Raw genomic sequence first — 16761 nt, 5'->3', positions numbered from 1 at the left:
TTGGTTCTTGTAGCATTCTGAGACAGTGGAAATGTCACTGGCTGCAGTCGTCACTGAGTCTGCTCGGAGAAAACTGCTGCGATTTTCTGCCGTAACGATGACAGGGAGATCAAAATAGCCTCCTGTGGAGAGAAAGAACGAGTTGGCGAGTTTGGAACCTGGGAGGTATAATGAGGCTACCCTTTGCTCACTCACACACCTGACTAGCTCTTTTTGGTCCACTGCACTCTCATTCCCACCCCTTGGTTCAGAACACGACCGCGCTGCACTGTCTGGAAAATCACCCAAGGCCGACTTCCCTTTATGATGCAACGACATTCAACTTTTACAACCACTTTAACAATCGAGGAGTCGCGCTCATATGCCGCAGTCAGTAAAAGCCAAACCGAGACCTGTGGTTCGTGGAACACCGCGTGAACAGGCACTTCATCTGCACCTAACAAACTGGCCAAAGACGTCAGTTTGGAAACTCCTAATGTGCTACAGAACTAGGCTGAGTCCCCAATGGCTCCCTACTCCACATACAAGTGCACTACACAAGGTGAGAAATAAAGGCTTATTAATGGCTTCTGCTCCCTAGGCAGTGCACAGCAGAAAGCTCCGCCCATGCCAATTTGCCCTCCGCTGCCTTTTGCTCCACCCCCCCACACCTCTGTGCGGATGGTGCGGCTGCCCTGGGTGGGGCACGTGTTCAGGTAGAGGTCAAAGAGCGCGCCGGGGTCAGTCACGTCCAGGTTTACATCGGCGTCGACGCTCGCCTCGAGACCCTGCAGACCTCCAAACACCACCAGCGTGTGCCTGATGGGAGAGTGGGCAGGAAGAGATATCAGTTCTCCACTACATGAGGTGCAAAATTCAGAAAAGAACATCTGCACAGACACCAAGGGGCAAACGGACAGAGACCCAGCATTCGAACACGCACACATGCACCATCGCTCACCTGAAAGGGGGCAGATGAGCATGGTCAGCATTATTGCCCTTTTCAGACGTCCCTATGGTCAAATCATAGCCGTCTTTGAACGGACACTCTGTTATCACAGCACCTGGGAAATGCGCAGGCTCCCGCACACACATTCACACATACAAGGGAGAGAGAGAGAGAGGGAAGCAGAGTGAGTCAAAATTATGGTGAAGTACACAAGGTTGCCGGAGAAACAGGACGATCGGACAGAGGTCCTGGAGGTCCTTCATCAGCTGTGTCCAAAACCTCCCGTTTCTCTGGAAACCTGGATATAGTTAAAGGCAGAGGGTGGCTGGTCGGGGGGTGGGAGAGGTAGACTCACTGAGGCAGGACGCCAGGCGAACACTGTAGCCCCAGTAAAGGCCCCCTTCTGTCCTGGGCACATGGGGGGCCACCACCACTCCTTTATGCACCCGGCTCTCTGCACACACACACACACACACACACACACACACACACACACACACACACACACGTGTACACATGTATGCATACAAACACACACATACATATATGAACACATTTTATTGAATACGGAATGAAATTAAGTTACAAAGTGTGTGTGCACACGCGTGTGTGTGTTCAATTCACCAGTGTTCTGGCTCTTTATTCGTACAGTCACTCTCAGACCAGGCTGAAGCTGCTTATCAACTTGAACTTCCTGCACAACGAAAACAACGTGGTCATATCCTGCTTTCCGCATGATCTGCTCCTAATATTGCAGTGATGCTACTTCCTGTGGCTTTCCCCTGAGCACAAGATCAGCTGTCAGGTCTCTCTCGCCACCGTCACTCATTAGCCCGCCACTTTATTTCTTCAAATACTTTGGAGAAAAGCAGTAAACTGCTGCTCTCTTTGAGCCTGAAGATCTCAGCAACGGACCTTCAGTGTCACTGATATGCAGACGTGACGGGCAGAGACAGTCTGACCGTGCAGATTACAGTCGGTGATAATCCCCTACGCACGATCCCAAGGGCACGCACATGTGAGGACGCACCTTCCTCATCCCACAGTTGACGAAAGAACCGTTTCCCGCTTTGCACGGTCGGTCAACCACAACTCCCTCCCTAAACTCCACCTCCTCATCCATACGCATGTGATGGGGGCTGTCCAGAGGGTTCAATAAACCTGGAACACACACACACACACACACACACACACAACTCAGAGAGCGAGAGAAAGCGATTTTCTGAGAGTCTTAAAAAATAAACACACAGAGGCCCACCAGCAAACTGAAGGTCATGGTGCTTGGGAAAGAACGCCTTCCGCAGGTACCTACAGAGAGAGAGAGAGAGAGAGAGAGAGAGAGAGAGAGAGAGAGACACACACGTCACATCTCCTAAACCTGCTCCCAGCACGCCCGGCTCACGCCCCTGGAGGCTTCGGCCAGCTCAGTCCTGCATGTCAGAATCAGAGGGCGGTAGCTGTCGAACAACAGGGTGTCTCAGTGGTTCAGTGTTAATGGATCAGCCACTAGTTGTCATTATGCAAATACCATCATGCTAATTGGTGGCCTCTTGTGTGTGGTAAAATCAGCATCCCTCACCAAGCCATTAAACCACAGTCTAGCGTCAATACATATAATGAAGCGGCACTCACTGTGGACACTCCAGGTACTGCAGGATCCTGGCCAGCTGGACGCAGGCCTGACCTTTTTTCCCGATGCCTTTGAACTCCCCCTCTACAGTCCTGCCACAGTCCCGCAGCACCGAGCCAAAGTTAGAGAAGTAGACACAAAGACACACACACCTCATTCACCTGTTCCCCCTGCCTCCTGATCTGCCCCGCCCATTCTCCCCAGCCCCGCCCCCTGCTCACCTGGCGTCTTCACCGGATTCGTCGAAGACGACGACCTCGTCGACGCAGAACACGGCGCAGGCACGCGCCACTTGTCCGGCCAGGTACGTGCGGAGCTCGGGCGACTGCGCGTTGTCCAGCACCGAGCCGGGAAGGGCGATGCTCAACGTGTACTGGCGACCTGCCGGCGGACGACACGACTCTCATCCCGCTCCCCTGGCCAGCATGCTCCACCTGTACTCCACCCGTACTCCACCCATGCTCCAATGTTACATTTAATGTTCCTATACCACATTTATACCCAACAACCAATTCATATTCAGTTGGCTTACACACTACATCGCAATTTACGGTGCACACATAAACCAGGTTCAGATCTCCTCAGTCTAACTCTGCGCATTTCCAGAACTATGTAGCTGGGCTCCAGCTGGTGCTGCTGTAAGCTGCCCCGGGGCCGGTGTGGGGGCATGCCGATACCTTTGGCCTCCATCTGCTGCTCCACCTTCGCTCTCCCCTCCTCCACCTCCACCACTCTGCTTCGTTTCTCCAGCTGCCGTATCAGCTTGTCTTCCTTCCATCTCTTCTTCTGCTCCTTTTCTACGTGACCGGACGCACACACGTTCTCAGTTACGTACACACACCGGCACATATAGTGGTCACTGTCTGACCTCTGCGGAGTGTCGTTAAATCACATCTTCACCACTCCTCTCTGGCAGTCTGCAGTACTGTCATACCAACACGCCTCAGATCAGACTCCCTAGCAGCAGTGACCGACAGCATACTGGCTTCCTCCCTGAGTAACTGCTGGCATGGCCAACTTACCCCTTCATTATTCACACTTACGCTATTGTCATCTACAGATAAAAGGCACGTGCGCATTCATTTTCTTATCAAACAATCAACTAATATAACTTGACAGTTTGCATGAGCATAAAGTGTTTTCTCGTCATTTAAGAAACGGATGTCATGCATGCGATTCCTAGTCTAGCGCGCGACCCCGCGCGCCGTGAGCGTGTTGACCACAGCAACCATCTTCATTCGTTAGCTAACGGCCCCAAATCACCCACAATAAACCCCTGCTTTCACTTACTCTGTGCCTTCCGTCTCCTCCAGTCGATTTTCCCCTCGGTCTGAAATGAAAGTTGTGTTCAAACTGAGTTACTCACACAAAAACACCGCGAGAGGCTTCAGCGCGCTGGCTCTGCTCACGCGAGCATCACCACGAGCTAGTAAAGAGCTCGAGACCCACGACTGCTACGAAATTATAAAACAGCAAAGAAAACAAACAAACACACACACAGTATCATCTCACACTCTCACTCATACACACAAACACACCTCTCTCAAAGAGAGTTTACTCTTCTTAGCCGCTGGACTTCCCGACATGTTCACGTTACGTGTCTCATCCAAATGGTTCCTTAGGCAACGTGAGTGTGTGATATTTTGTTCCAGTGAGTAAACAGCTTTAGACATATTTGTTTAAAACAATACAAACTAAGAAAAAAAACTGTGTGAATAATAAAAATATTGAAATTACTTATTTTATGAGAACGGATCCTGTGTATATGATTTTAAAAAATCTTCCTGTCCTGTTCTGCAGACGCATGCACACGGACGACTTTGGACTGCGAACTTCCTTTCAGCCCCGGGCTGTGGGAACATAACATCGAAACCCCCACGCCTCACAGAAAATAAGCCCTGAAACCCCCTTTTTATAACAACAGGAATCCATTCATTGAGCATTTCTACATTTTAAACACGTGAACACCAACTCCCAAAATGGTAAGGAGCCAACGAGTGTCTTCGTTTTACGAACAGCGACAGAACCTTGTTGTTGTATGCTAACAGGTAGCACATGCGGTAGCGTCACGGCATGGCGGACACTGGCTACTGAGTACTGGATGCTCCCAGCTTGGCTAACGGTCCTGAAAGGCGTATACGGTCTTATACTGGCTACTGAGTACTGGATGCTCCCAGCTTGGCTAACGGTCCTGAAAGGCGTATACGGTCTTATACTGGCTACTGAGTACTGGATGCTCCCAGCTTGGCTAACGGTCCTGAAAGGCGTATACGGTCTTATACTGGCTACTGAGTACTGGATGCTCCCAGCTTGGCTAACGGTCCTGAAAGGCGTATACGGTCTTATACTGGCTACTGAGTACTGGATGCTCCCAGCTTGGCTAACGGTCCTGAAAGGCGTATACGGTCTTATACTGGCTACTGAGTACTGGATGCTCCCAGCTTGGCTAACGGTCCTGAAAGGCGTATACGGTCTTATACTGGCTACTGAGTACTGGATGCTCCCAGCTTGGCTAACGGTCCTGAAAGGCGTATACGGTCTTATACTGGCTACTGAGTACTGGATGCTCCCAGCTTGGCTAACGGTCCTGAAAGGCGTATACGGTCTTATACTGGCTACTGAGTACTGGATGCTCCCAGCTTGGCTAACGGTCCTGAAAGGCGTATACGGTCTTATACTGGCTACTGAGTACTGGATGCTCCCAGCTTGGCTAACGGTCCTGAAAGTCGTATACGGTCTTATACTGGCTACTGAGTACTGGAAGCTCCCTTGGTCTTGCAGTTTTAATGGAGGTATTCGTTTGTGAATATTTAGATCAGTTGATGACGGTTTAACAAAGATGGTTAATATGTTCATGATGAACAAGTGAATGGGTTGCATTTTCCACATTTATGAATAATTGAGAAGCTGATTAGTGAGGCCACAGACTCAGTAAAGGCGGTATGATCTTGGGGATTTTAGTTTATACTTTTGAGTACCTGTATTCATATAAAGATCTAAAGATCTTAACGCTGCGAACAGCTCTAATGTTGTTTTGTCATATGTTGGACTTTGTGCGCGTTCGGTAGTCTTCACTGTGTATATGGTCAGTAGAGTGAAGCGTGTTTGGTAGTCTTCACTGTGTATATGGTCGGTATAGTGAAGCGTGTTCGGTAGTCTTCACTGTGTATATGGTCGGTATAGTGACCCATGTTCGGTAGTCTTCACTGTGTATATGGTTGGTATAGTGACGCGTGTTCCGTAGTCTTCACTGTGTATATAATCGGTATAGTGACGCGTGTTCGGTAGTCTTCACTGTGTATATGGTCAGTATAGTAACGCGTGTTCGGTAGTCTTCACTGTGTTTTTGGATGTTTTCCACAGCCACAGAACGAGCACATTGAGCTACACCGTAAGCGCCATGGTTACCGGCTCGACCACCATGAGAGGAAGAGGAAGAAGGAGAGTCGTGAGGCGCATGAGCGCTCACACAAAGCCAAGAAGCTGATTGGCCTGAAAGCCAAGCTCTACCACAAACAGAGGCACGCCGAGAAGATCCAGATGAAGAAAACGTAAGTGCGTGCTGCCGCAGCTGTAGCGGTTTCTGGCACAGGTGCCATAGAAACATGAGAAATGGAGCAGGCAAAGCATAAAAAGCCTGGGGACCTTGTTTCAGCATCTAACAGTGAACCTGAAGTGCTGGGATGTGATTGGTTAGGAAGGTTTAGAACATTGCTAGACTGTTTGGGACAGGACGGGTCTTTTTTTAGTATACATATAATCAGATGAACAGAGTTACATTAGAATGCATGTGTTTGGGAATGTTGGGTCTGTGTTCCCTGCATAATGGTGGGGAATGTCTGGTCATCTGTACACTACACTGTGTAGAACACTTCTCCCTTCACATGACAGTAAGGGCAGCAATAGTGTGTGTGTGTAATGCTGATGCAGGTTTTCTGTGTGTTTGTAGCATTAAGATGCACGAACAGAGAAGAACCAAACAGAAAGACGACGACAAGACCCCAGATGGAGCTGTGCCAGCATACCTGCTGGACAGAGAGGGCCAATCACGTGCCAAGGTTCTCTCCAACATGATCAAACAGAAGAGGAAGGAAAAGGCTGTAAGTCCTGTCCAATCGCATGATTACCAAGAAACCTTTTGCCCAATCAGGGTCTTGCATTCAAATAGAATCCAAACTATTTACTATTGCTGTGGTTTTTCAGATCTGTGCCTAGCCTCGTTCATATCTGATTATCTAGCCCTAACAATTAGAGTGCTTGCTTTTGATTGGGTATTAGGGGAAGTGGGAGGTGCCCGTACCAAAGGTGCGTGCTCAGGGCGAGACGGAGGTGCTGAAGGTGGTTCGCACGGGGAAGAGGCAGAAGAAGGCCTGGAAGAGGATGGTCACCAAAGTCTGCTTCGTCGGAGATGGCTTCACGCGCAAACCGCCCAAATACGAGCGCTTCATCAGACCCATGGTGAGGCAGAGCATGCTCACGGGATGGGGGGGGGGGGGAATCTATTCGACTTAAAATGTCTAACACAGCTTCACTTAAACCAGAGTGGTTCCCGCTGAGGAGGGTTTTCTGCTCTAGCGCACATGCTTTTTCTCATCGGCACTCTTCTCCACTTAAAATTGCGTGTGCTGAACTAAGGGGTCAGGGGTTAGGTTTTAGGGGTTAGGGATTTGCGTTTAGGGTTTAGGGTTAACCTGTTCAGCATCTGTAAGGGAGTAGTAGGGATTTAATGTGCTGCTGCTCGCCTCCTCTCTCGGCCTTTAGGGTTTGAGGTTCAAGAAGGCACACGTCACTCACCCTGAGCTGAAGGCCACATTCTGCCTGCCCATTCTGGGCGTGAAAAAGAACCCCTCCTCCCCTCTCTACACCACCCTCGGGGTCATCACCAAGGGAACGGTCATCGAGGTCAACGTCAGCGAGCTTGGCCTGGTCACCCAGGGCGGCAAAGTCATCTGGGGTGAGTGAGTGACTTGTTACGCACACACACGAACACACACACGGGCTCAAATGTTCCTGGTTTTCCATGCTGACTTGGTCAGGTGTGATGACAAAATGGACAGTCAGAGGAGTCAACTGCTGAGTGGATTCGGATTCAGGGACCAGGCTTGACTTCTGAAGGTCTCTGAGCAAAGGAGCAGTAATGCAGTCTCTGCAGAGTTTAGTTCCAGCCCTGATCTGAGCTAAACGTTTAGTCCTGTCAGAAGACCATGTTGATCTGGATGAACCCCAAGGGAAGGGCTAGTAATGTTGTTGAGTGCTACCCAGAAGTAGAAGGGTGTAGCAAAAACTACAAAGTAAAGTAGTAATTGTGTCAAAAGTCTCATATGCAAAGTATGTTTCGTCTGATTGGCTGGAGTGTTGAGGATCACCTGAGCTTTTCATTGAACTTTTTTTCACTGAGATGATGTCAGTCCAGGGGCAGTGTCCTGTGATGTTGCATTGAGAGTTACTGATGGTGTAGATCAGAGGTGTTCAATAGCTCCCCGTCCTCAAGGTCCAGGACCTATAGGGTTTCCACCCTCCCTAGGAGTCAGTGTTTCAACAAAGTGCCCAAACACATACGTTGATCAATTACAAGGGATTACAGAATCCAGGACTGAATTTGGATTTGAGGTCCGCGTTTGAATACCACTGGAATTAAAATATTAAAAAACTAGTTTGGCTCAAAAAAGTAAATCTGGCTAACCATGGGCATCAGTCAGCTGGATTTCAGTCGTCTGGGTGTCAGTGCCGGATGTCAGCGGGGCTTCATGTTTGGACTGACATAAAACAAGTAACAACCTAAATAGTACAGCAAATATGTTTTTAAAAAAAACAATGAAAAAGTATTCAGAAAGACATACAGAGTGTGTGCTGGTAACATGCTGGTGTACCTTTGTGCCTGTTCCAGGGAAATACGCCCAGGTGACAAACAACCCGGAGAACGATGGCTGTATTAACGCAGTGCTGCTGGTATAACAGAACTCTGCACCACCTAATGTACTGATCACAGCCTTGGGCCAGACCACACAGAATATCGGCATTCCCATCCAGCATACGGAAGCCCTGCACTCCTGGACCTGAGTTGGGATACTTTGGAACTTGGGATTTTGTGTGTGTGTGTGTGTGTGTGTGTGTGTGTGTGTGTGTGTGTGTTGGATGGATGGATGGATGGATGGATGGATAACACGTGCGTGGGTGGATGGATGAATGGATGGATAACACAAACGTTATCAGTGTTTTAGAGCTGTGGGTCCTGAAACACACTGTTTAGTGTTTCTCCTGCAGTGGCTGCCTGGTTCAGCCTGCCGTCTGTCTGAAGCAGGGCAGACACTAAACCCTGCAGGACGGGCCTGAGAGACCCTGGGCTTTACACCGGTGTGTGCGCGCGCGTCAGTTTAAAACAGCAGCGGGTTCAATAAAACACGTTTTCACCGGGTGGGATTCATGCGTCTGTCCAGTTTCAGCCTGCTGCTTTCTGCCGGGAATCCAGAACTAACGACACATTTAAGCAGGAGTTGGGGATGTACATTAAGATTTTTATACAATCATTAAAAATAATAAGCCCAAATTTGACGAGGTAATTCACTAAAGCCAATATGAGTGGCTGAGACATAGCAAGTAATTACGATGTAGAGAATTTACGATGTTATAATTTAATATTATAATATTCGTTTAATGTTTTCAAGGTTTCATTAATGATCACTTATGAAACAATGTAATATGAAAACAGCAATATAATAAATATAAAAGCCTTTAGATCTTTAGGTTGAATCTTCGTTCATAAATCTTAAATACATAAAATAAACACCAAGTTGATTATTTTCCACTGGCAAAGATATTAAAGGATGTTGGTGCTGGACGTCAGTGCTGCCTGTCAGTCGTATGTGTCAGTGCTGGACGTCAGTGCTGCCTGTCAGTCGTCTGGACGTCTGTGCTGCCTGTCAGTCGTATGCATCAGTGCTGCCCGTCAGTCGTCTGGACGTCAGTGCTGCCCGTCAGTCGTCTGGGCATCGGTGGGGCTTCTTTCATCGCTGCCCATTTTTGGGCCTTTGATGTTTTCACTCCCTTTAATTTGTGTAACAACCCAAATAATCCAGCAAAGATGTAAAACGAAAGAATGAAAAAGTATAAATATCACCCAGCAAATGGTGAAAATAAAAATAAAAGGCTGAGAAGTAGAGAGAAAACAATTATGCATGGTTAGCGAGAGCTGGCAACCGTGCTCTGTAAAGTTCTGACCGCATGGAATCTTCAATAAATCTCCATTTAAGGCCAATACATGTTATGTAGTATAAGTGGAGCTGGGCAGAGGATTTAGGTGGCTGGACTGTAACCTTCACATATTTAGTGGAGGTAAGAAAATGAACACACATTTGGGATTAAATGACACATCATGAGTTACATAAGTGAAACTAGTGACCCACACCAACACAAGTAGGATGTGTTATAGTGAAACTGGTGACCCACACCAACACTAGTAGGATGTGTTATAGTGAAACTAGTGACCCACACCAACACTAGTAGGATGTGTTATAGTGAAACTAGTGATCCTCATCGATCACTGATTTTCAAAGCACGAGCCAACAAACTGTTATTCTACAGCTGCGATTCTTGGTCTCTTCTCTTGGTCTCTTCATGCTTCAGTTGACCTCGTCAGTCCAACCCACAGTGCTGCTAATTTGGGCTTTATCAACCGTACACCAAATCCATCTGGTGTCCAACATTTCCTTTATTAGCTTGGTGCTAGGGCTACTAGGCTAGTGTAGCTAACAAGTAGTGTAAATCATTACAATCAAAACTCCATATACTTCCTTCCATTGATATAAAACTGTAATTAAATTTTTTAATAATTTTGTAAGATACCAGGAACTCAAAGAAAGTGATTCCTGTAACAGGACAGTGCGGGGAGATCAAACAGAGCAATACAGGTAGTAGATTTGCAAATGATGGTGATTTATTTTCCCAAAAGTCCAGTGACAGGCACATGATACCATAAGCAGACAAAGAATAAATAGCATTTCAAAGAAAACTACCAAAGGAAGGAAATAAAATCAGTCAACAACAACAACAACAAAACAAATAAATGTAACTCCATGTGCATTCCAATTGCACCAGTATATCAGCACGTATCTACTGGCTACCTCCACACCTCTGCTTAAACCCACTTCTTATATATACTGTTCGTCCCATGGACCAGACCATTTCTGGTACTTAAATTATGAAGTTCATAACATTTCCTCCCTATTGTTCAAAATAAAAGCTTATTTAAAACAGTTTCCCATTATCCAAAATGTCCTTATTAAAATAAAAAAACATATCCAAACACAGAGGATTTTGTCCTCCCCTTTTTACTTGGAAAATCCCCTCATCACCCTTACGACAGCTGGATAAAACAGGTAGTTGTACTCTTTGGACTCAAACTCCCTTTACCTTATTACAATAAACATATATACACACATATTCATTAATTTAGCAATTCCCTCTATAGATGGCCACCCTGAAAAATGTAAGACAACTACATGTACTGGCTGCATTATCACTGTGCTGTTTGTCAGCATGGAACGAGCGTGAGTCCTGTTACATGTCCATTACAGCTAAGATTATAGCTTTCACCTCTTCTGTGTAGTTGTGCATTTTTACAGAAAATCATACAAAGTCAGATTGTGTCCTAAACCACAATGTTAAGTCTGTGTAACATTACTTAACAGGACACATCAGATTTGGGAGAATTGCTTAGATTAACCTCATAAATCCAGTCCCAAACAAATTGGACAGTAAACATGGTTTCACTAATCCACAAAAAGAAAATTGTGCAAATTGGATTTTTTTTTTTTTTTTTTTTTGCGAACCATTCCTTTAAAAAGGTTGGCACTTAAATTTACAGGAAGACCATAAATGTTTTTGGGATTAAATGGACACTTGACTTAAATGCTTGGAGTTGCCCATATAAATCAGTGTTTAGTACGAGTAGTGTGAGTCCACCCTAAATAATTTAAAATCATTTTCATAAAACCAGTTTTTGACAACTTTCATAAAAGAAAAATGATCATTACAAACTGCAGTGATTTGAGCATCACCTCTGCATGGGAAAATGCCATGCAGGCAACTTTTACTAGATTCTTTTGCAGTGCTACCAGAAAACAAATGTCAGTGAGTTTCCATCATTTGGTCCATGGTTGATCTTCATTTAATGATCATTGGTTGAAATCACATAACAATGTATCTGCTGAGGTGATGACTCAGAACCCTGGTTCATAAAATTATATAAAGATTTATAAAAAGTAAAGATCCTCCTTAAAAACGGAGTTAGGCACGCCCAGTGAATCCACTTTTAAAAGAGAAGGCTCGTTGTGCCCTTTCACCTGATTTGAAAGCTATTCCTGCCACTCCATATAAACACAAGTGACTCCGTCAAAATAGTCCACAACCCCTCGAGGACAGCAGTAGTGTTAGAAGTATATTTGGGGGCTGCATTTTAGGGGAAAGTGGCGCATCTCAGTCGATGTAGAAGTCCAGCCGGCTGGAGATCACCTTGCAGCCCTTAATGGAGAAGACACGCTCGTCCTTGGGGAAGTAGTTCATGTCCCGCGCCATGTGGTCCACCACGGCAGCATCGGGGGTGAGGCCTTTGTCAGCCATCTCTGCCATGCCACACTGAACCACGTGCTTGAACTCCAGCGGCAGGAAAGGCACAAAGAAGTCCACCAAGTTCTTATCTATTAAATTGGAGTGCCAGAGACCACCTAGATAGATAGATAGATAGATAGATAGATAGATAGATAGATAGATAGATAGATAGATAGATAGATAGATAGATAGATAGATAGATAGATAGATAGATAGATAGATAGATAGATGAGCAATAAATGGAGAAAAATGGCTTAATAGAAGGGGAAAGGAAAGAGTGTAAGACGCTTATAGATTCACATGCATCGTACACTTCTATTGTGATACAGTTTTAACTTTGAACTCTTTCACATTATACACAAAGTACACCCAGAGAATTTCCACAGTCAACATCACAGGAATTTCTCTCATAAGACAAGTTCCTTTGGAGATGGAGAAGGGGCTGATGACCGTTACACACGCCTGCTACTCACTGTCCTTACTGACCATTACATGTGCCTGATACTCACTGTTCTTGTTGTTGAAGACAGAAAGGGACAGAGCCATCTCCAGATCCTTCAGCTTGATCTCCTCTCGTTCTCTTCCCGACGTCCAGAAATCCAGAGCCACATGCACAATCTCCTCACCTCCGGCATTACTATGGTGAAACACGCACGAACACACAGAGTAAGAGACTGAGACACACTACCAGTGTGTTGGTGATTTGTAAGGCTGATGACCTCATCCCTAGTTCAGTAGAAAGGTGATACCCAAATATATGCTAAATTTACAGCATTTAGCCAACATTTTTTCCCAAATGAACACAGTTTGAGCAACAGAGGGTTAAGGACCTTGCTCTGGGGCCCAATGGTGACAACTTGGTTGGGCTTGGACCGGCAACCTTCTGATCGCTAGTCAAGTACCGTAACCACTGAGCTATCACTGCCCCCCTAAACATTCATTCCATGGGGTTCTACAGTTCCAAGAGTGTAGATCGATACCTTTGAGAGTGTGTGTGTGTGTGTGTGTGTGTGTGTGTGTATAAAGGGGTGGGACTTTAAATGGAAATGCTGAACATGAGGGACCACTCAGTTATAAACAGATATGCTGTACAGATTAGCATGAGGAACAGGTTAGGAAACACCTGATCATACAACTGCACATGTGAAACCCTCTTATCCTTCTAAATGCCAATATAAAATATTCAAGATTTTTCTGAAAAACAAACAACATGCAAATGACAGTACAGCATACCACTAATCTCAATGTCAACACAGGTCTGGAATGTTTCCTAATTTAACCTACCCTGCATTAATGTATTTCCCAGTGATACTACACACCTGAGGAAGATGAAGATGGCCTGTCTGTAGGACACTCCGTCCAGTCTCTCATAGAAGTCCAGATATGGTTTTATGCCATCAATCAGGCCGGGGTGCATCTTATCCATCTCATCAAATATGAACATGGAACGTGGGCAATTTGTCACATTGCCTTTTATCCATTGCTGCAATTGTGCCTGAGAAAGACAGCGCACGTAGACAGGGGCATTAGCATCTGCACTCACAGAAAGCAGAACAGTTATGAGTTTTATGTGTGGCAATGAATTCTTTTTGACAAAGCAGTTTGAGGATTAACTTTGATGGCACCGCCTACCTTGTATGTTTCTAAATGCACCTCATGGGGAAAGTGTTCCGTAGCTAGGAAGAGATGCACGAACCCACTGGCCATTCCTTTCTGGTAAATATTCTCCGCAATCAGTTGACTCACAAAGATTTTCCCCGTGCCAGTCCAGCCGTGCAGGGATAGAACTAGCGGTTTCTTGGGGTTCTCGCTGTTCATAAACCCAGTCACTGCTTTGAGGATGACCCGCGAAGCCACGTGCTGGCCGAACAGCTTTTCCTCCAGGTCCTCCTGGAGACCTGCAAGAGAAGCAGAGAATTACTGCACAAACAGGTCGCGTGGGACAAGCACATAAAATTTCTGCACAAACAAGTCGCGCTGAAGACAATAAATGGATAAGACAGAAAACTGATTTTAGGGCACCAATGATTCGCTGGAAATCTTGAGATTGTCATGCGAGGCGCTAAATTGTTCGCATTTTGTTATGAACGGTGTAATAATGCATATTCACATACACATAACAAGAGGCCTTAATAACAGGCAAATCCACCTAATACCTTCGCTTTCACAAAATGTATCCTTAAAAGGCGAAGCAGCAGCTACAAATAAAGCAGTGATGAACCGAAACCTCTACAATGCTGTTTAGTTTAATGGCTGTGCAGCATCGGGAGCGTTAGCTAGCTGAAATCCAGAGGAACCTGAAACGAAAGTAAACTGAGTAGTTCAGGCAAGTGCAGCCACTGGCTCCCAGACGTAAAGCTCACTAATCGACACCAACGTGTTCGCATTCATAATCCCCGACTTGGAGGATTCGCTCACCGGTTGCGTTAAAACCGATCCAGTTGTCATCACACGTTTCAAATAAATAATTGTACAATTTCTTTCCTAAGGCGGCTGCGCCAAGTCCGGCAACAATGGTTGTAGAAATTGGTTCAAAAGCATGCACGACAACACTCGATATCAGTATAAAATGGAACAACGCTGAGAACGTTTCTTTCATTTTAAACTTAAGTCACAGGTGTATGTTTACATTTAATGAAACCATATAAACAACAGTGAGTGGCTTCAACTACCGGCACTTCCTGAAGATCTCGCTAGAGAGTGACGCGAGTTTCCTGCGACGCGCAGAAACAAGAACCGGGGTGGGATCAATGTTTCAGAGTTGAACAACAGTTATATGAATTGTTTAAATGTCCAGTTCGTGTGCCCGGAATGCCCAATAAATTCAAGCCACAACATCTCTAAATCCAGAACCTTCATTAGACCATAAATACCCAAATCATGCCATCTAACCCCGATCACTTTAGCCCTAAACATTCTTCAACGCCAGCAGCGCTTAGCTGATCTAACCGCAAGTAAAATGTTCCAACGTTTGGGTAAACATGTAACGTTAAAATACGCAGTGGTTAGCGAAATCTAAAAGGATAAAGGCCGACAGGCTTTCAATACGTAGGCTAGTCTACAGTGATCGGGCTACAAAGTTGTTTTTCTTTGATGCATGCATTGGAACATTGTCCTGCATAAAATCATGGTCTTTTTGAAAGATGCAGACTTTTCCCTGTACCACTGCTTTTTAAAAAAAAGCCCTCTAAAACTGGCAATAGGTTTGGGAGTTGATTTTGAGTCCATCTTCAACCCGAAAAGGTCCACCTAGTTCATCTTTAATAATACCAGTCCATAGCAATACTCCACCTCCACCTTGCTGGTGTCTGAGTCGAAGTGGAGCTCTGTGCCCATGCAGCTGATCCATCAAGAGTCACTCTTGTCTTATTGGTCCATAAAACCTTTGAAAAATCTGTCTTTAGATATTTCTTGGCCCAGTTTTGACATTTCACCTTATTTGTCTTGTTCACTGGTGGTCAGGTTTAGCCTTCCTTACCATGGCCATGTCTCTGAGTACTGAACAACTTGTATTTTTGGGCACTCCAAGTAGGTTGCAGTTCTGGAATATGATAGCACTGGAGCTTAATGGGTTCATGGTCACTTCACGTTTGATTCTTCTCAAATCTTTGACAGTTAATTTGCATCTTTTTTTCTCAACATGTTTCTTGTGACCCTGTTGACTATTTGCAACAAAGCACTTGATGGTTTTGTGATCATACCACAATATCATAGCAATTTTAAGAGTGCTGCATCCCTCTGAAAGACTTTTTGCAATTAACTTGTTTTTACAACAAACTAGTGACCCACAGTAACACAAGTAGGACGTGTTATAGTGAAACTAGTGACACACACCAACACTCGTAAAAAGTGCTCTACTGAAACTAGTGTGGCTAAACAACCTGACCAAATCAGAGAAATCATATTCCTCAGAAAATCCACAAGGGCAGCCACAGTATTCAATGGAAAGTCCAACACCCCCATCTGTCCTTTGTGGTACATCTACCAGCACATTTACATCTCCTGTTACGACCCCTTTTTGATGAGCTTCTCAGCAGAATTTCCATGAGTATGTGATGACACCAAAAGGACTACCTGCTTTTTTGGTTCCGTTATCAGAAAAATGTAATGTTTCGCCTGAAGCTGTTGTCAAGCAACCATTTCTAATGTTAGTGTATTATGATAGTTTTCTGTAGTTTCTCTATTCATGTACCCCAAGAAACATTAATTTTCAGTCTATGATTTTCAAAGCATGAGCCAGCAAACTGCGCATAAATTAAATCTTTTATTCTACAGCTGCGATTCTTGGTCTCTTCATACTTCAGTTGACCTCGTCAGTCCAACCCACAGTGCTGCTCACACAATTTAATAATTTTTTACTTGCTAGTTTAATTTGGGCTTTATCAACTGTACACCAAATGCACTTGTTTGGTGTCCGATGTTTCCTTCCTTAGCTTGAGGCTGGGGCTACTAGGCTAGTGTAGCTAGCAAGTGGTGTAAATCATTTTAATCAAAACTCCCTATATTTATTTCCATTGATATTATAAAACTGTGATTTCATTTTAAAATAATTTTGTAAGATACCAGGAACTTAATAAAATTGATTCTAGATGTCCAT

General features: G+C 45.2%; 3 protein-coding genes across 4 annotated transcripts; 1 reads left to right on the top strand and 2 right to left on the bottom strand.

Moving 5' to 3' along the window:
• Positions 1–29: 29 nt before the first annotated feature.
• On the bottom strand, positions 30–4189 carry spout1 (SPOUT domain containing methyltransferase 1). Its single transcript, XM_027029986.2, has 12 exons — positions 4097–4189; positions 3849–3888; positions 3236–3355; positions 2780–2939; positions 2561–2650; positions 2187–2236; positions 1959–2089; positions 1553–1622; positions 1284–1382; positions 941–1043; positions 651–798; positions 30–122 (listed from the first exon to the last, which is right to left on the bottom strand). Exons 1-12 carry the CDS (start codon positions 4142–4144, stop codon positions 51–53), a joined length of 1131 nt encoding a protein of 376 aa, XP_026885787.1. The 5' UTR covers positions 4145–4189; the 3' UTR covers positions 30–50.
• A 194-nt stretch (positions 4190–4383) lies between these two features.
• Positions 4384–8978, top strand: LOC113590041 (NSA2 ribosome biogenesis homolog (S. cerevisiae)). Its single transcript, XM_027029994.2, has 6 exons — positions 4384–4540; positions 5922–6109; positions 6508–6658; positions 6837–7016; positions 7320–7512; positions 8446–8978. The coding sequence occupies exons 1-6, from the start codon at positions 4538–4540 to the stop codon at positions 8511–8513; spliced, it is 783 nt and encodes a 260-aa protein (XP_026885795.1). The 5' UTR covers positions 4384–4537; the 3' UTR covers positions 8514–8978.
• A 1491-nt stretch (positions 8979–10469) lies between these two features.
• Positions 10470–14851, bottom strand: LOC118240079 (torsin-1A-like). 2 transcript variants are annotated; one of them, XM_035521447.1, is made up of 5 exons: positions 14583–14851; positions 13797–14062; positions 13484–13659; positions 12674–12801; positions 10470–12280 (listed from the first exon to the last, which is right to left on the bottom strand). In XM_035521447.1, exons 1-5 carry the CDS (start codon positions 14761–14763, stop codon positions 12033–12035), a joined length of 999 nt encoding a protein of 332 aa, XP_035377340.1. In that variant the 5' UTR covers positions 14764–14851; the 3' UTR covers positions 10470–12032. The 2 variants fall into 2 exon arrangements, with proteins under 2 accessions (XP_035377340.1, XP_035377341.1); XM_035521448.1 differs by having other exon boundaries at positions 10470–12253.
• Positions 14852–16761: the final 1910 nt, after the last annotated feature.

Source organism: Electrophorus electricus, chromosome 22, assembly GCF_013358815.1.
Source record: "Electrophorus electricus isolate fEleEle1 chromosome 22, fEleEle1.pri, whole genome shotgun sequence".
In the NCBI taxonomy this organism is placed as follows: Eukaryota; Metazoa; Chordata; class Actinopteri; order Gymnotiformes; family Gymnotidae; genus Electrophorus; species Electrophorus electricus.
Note: the sequence above shows the minus strand (reverse complement) of the source record. Positions and strands in the feature narration are given on the sequence as shown.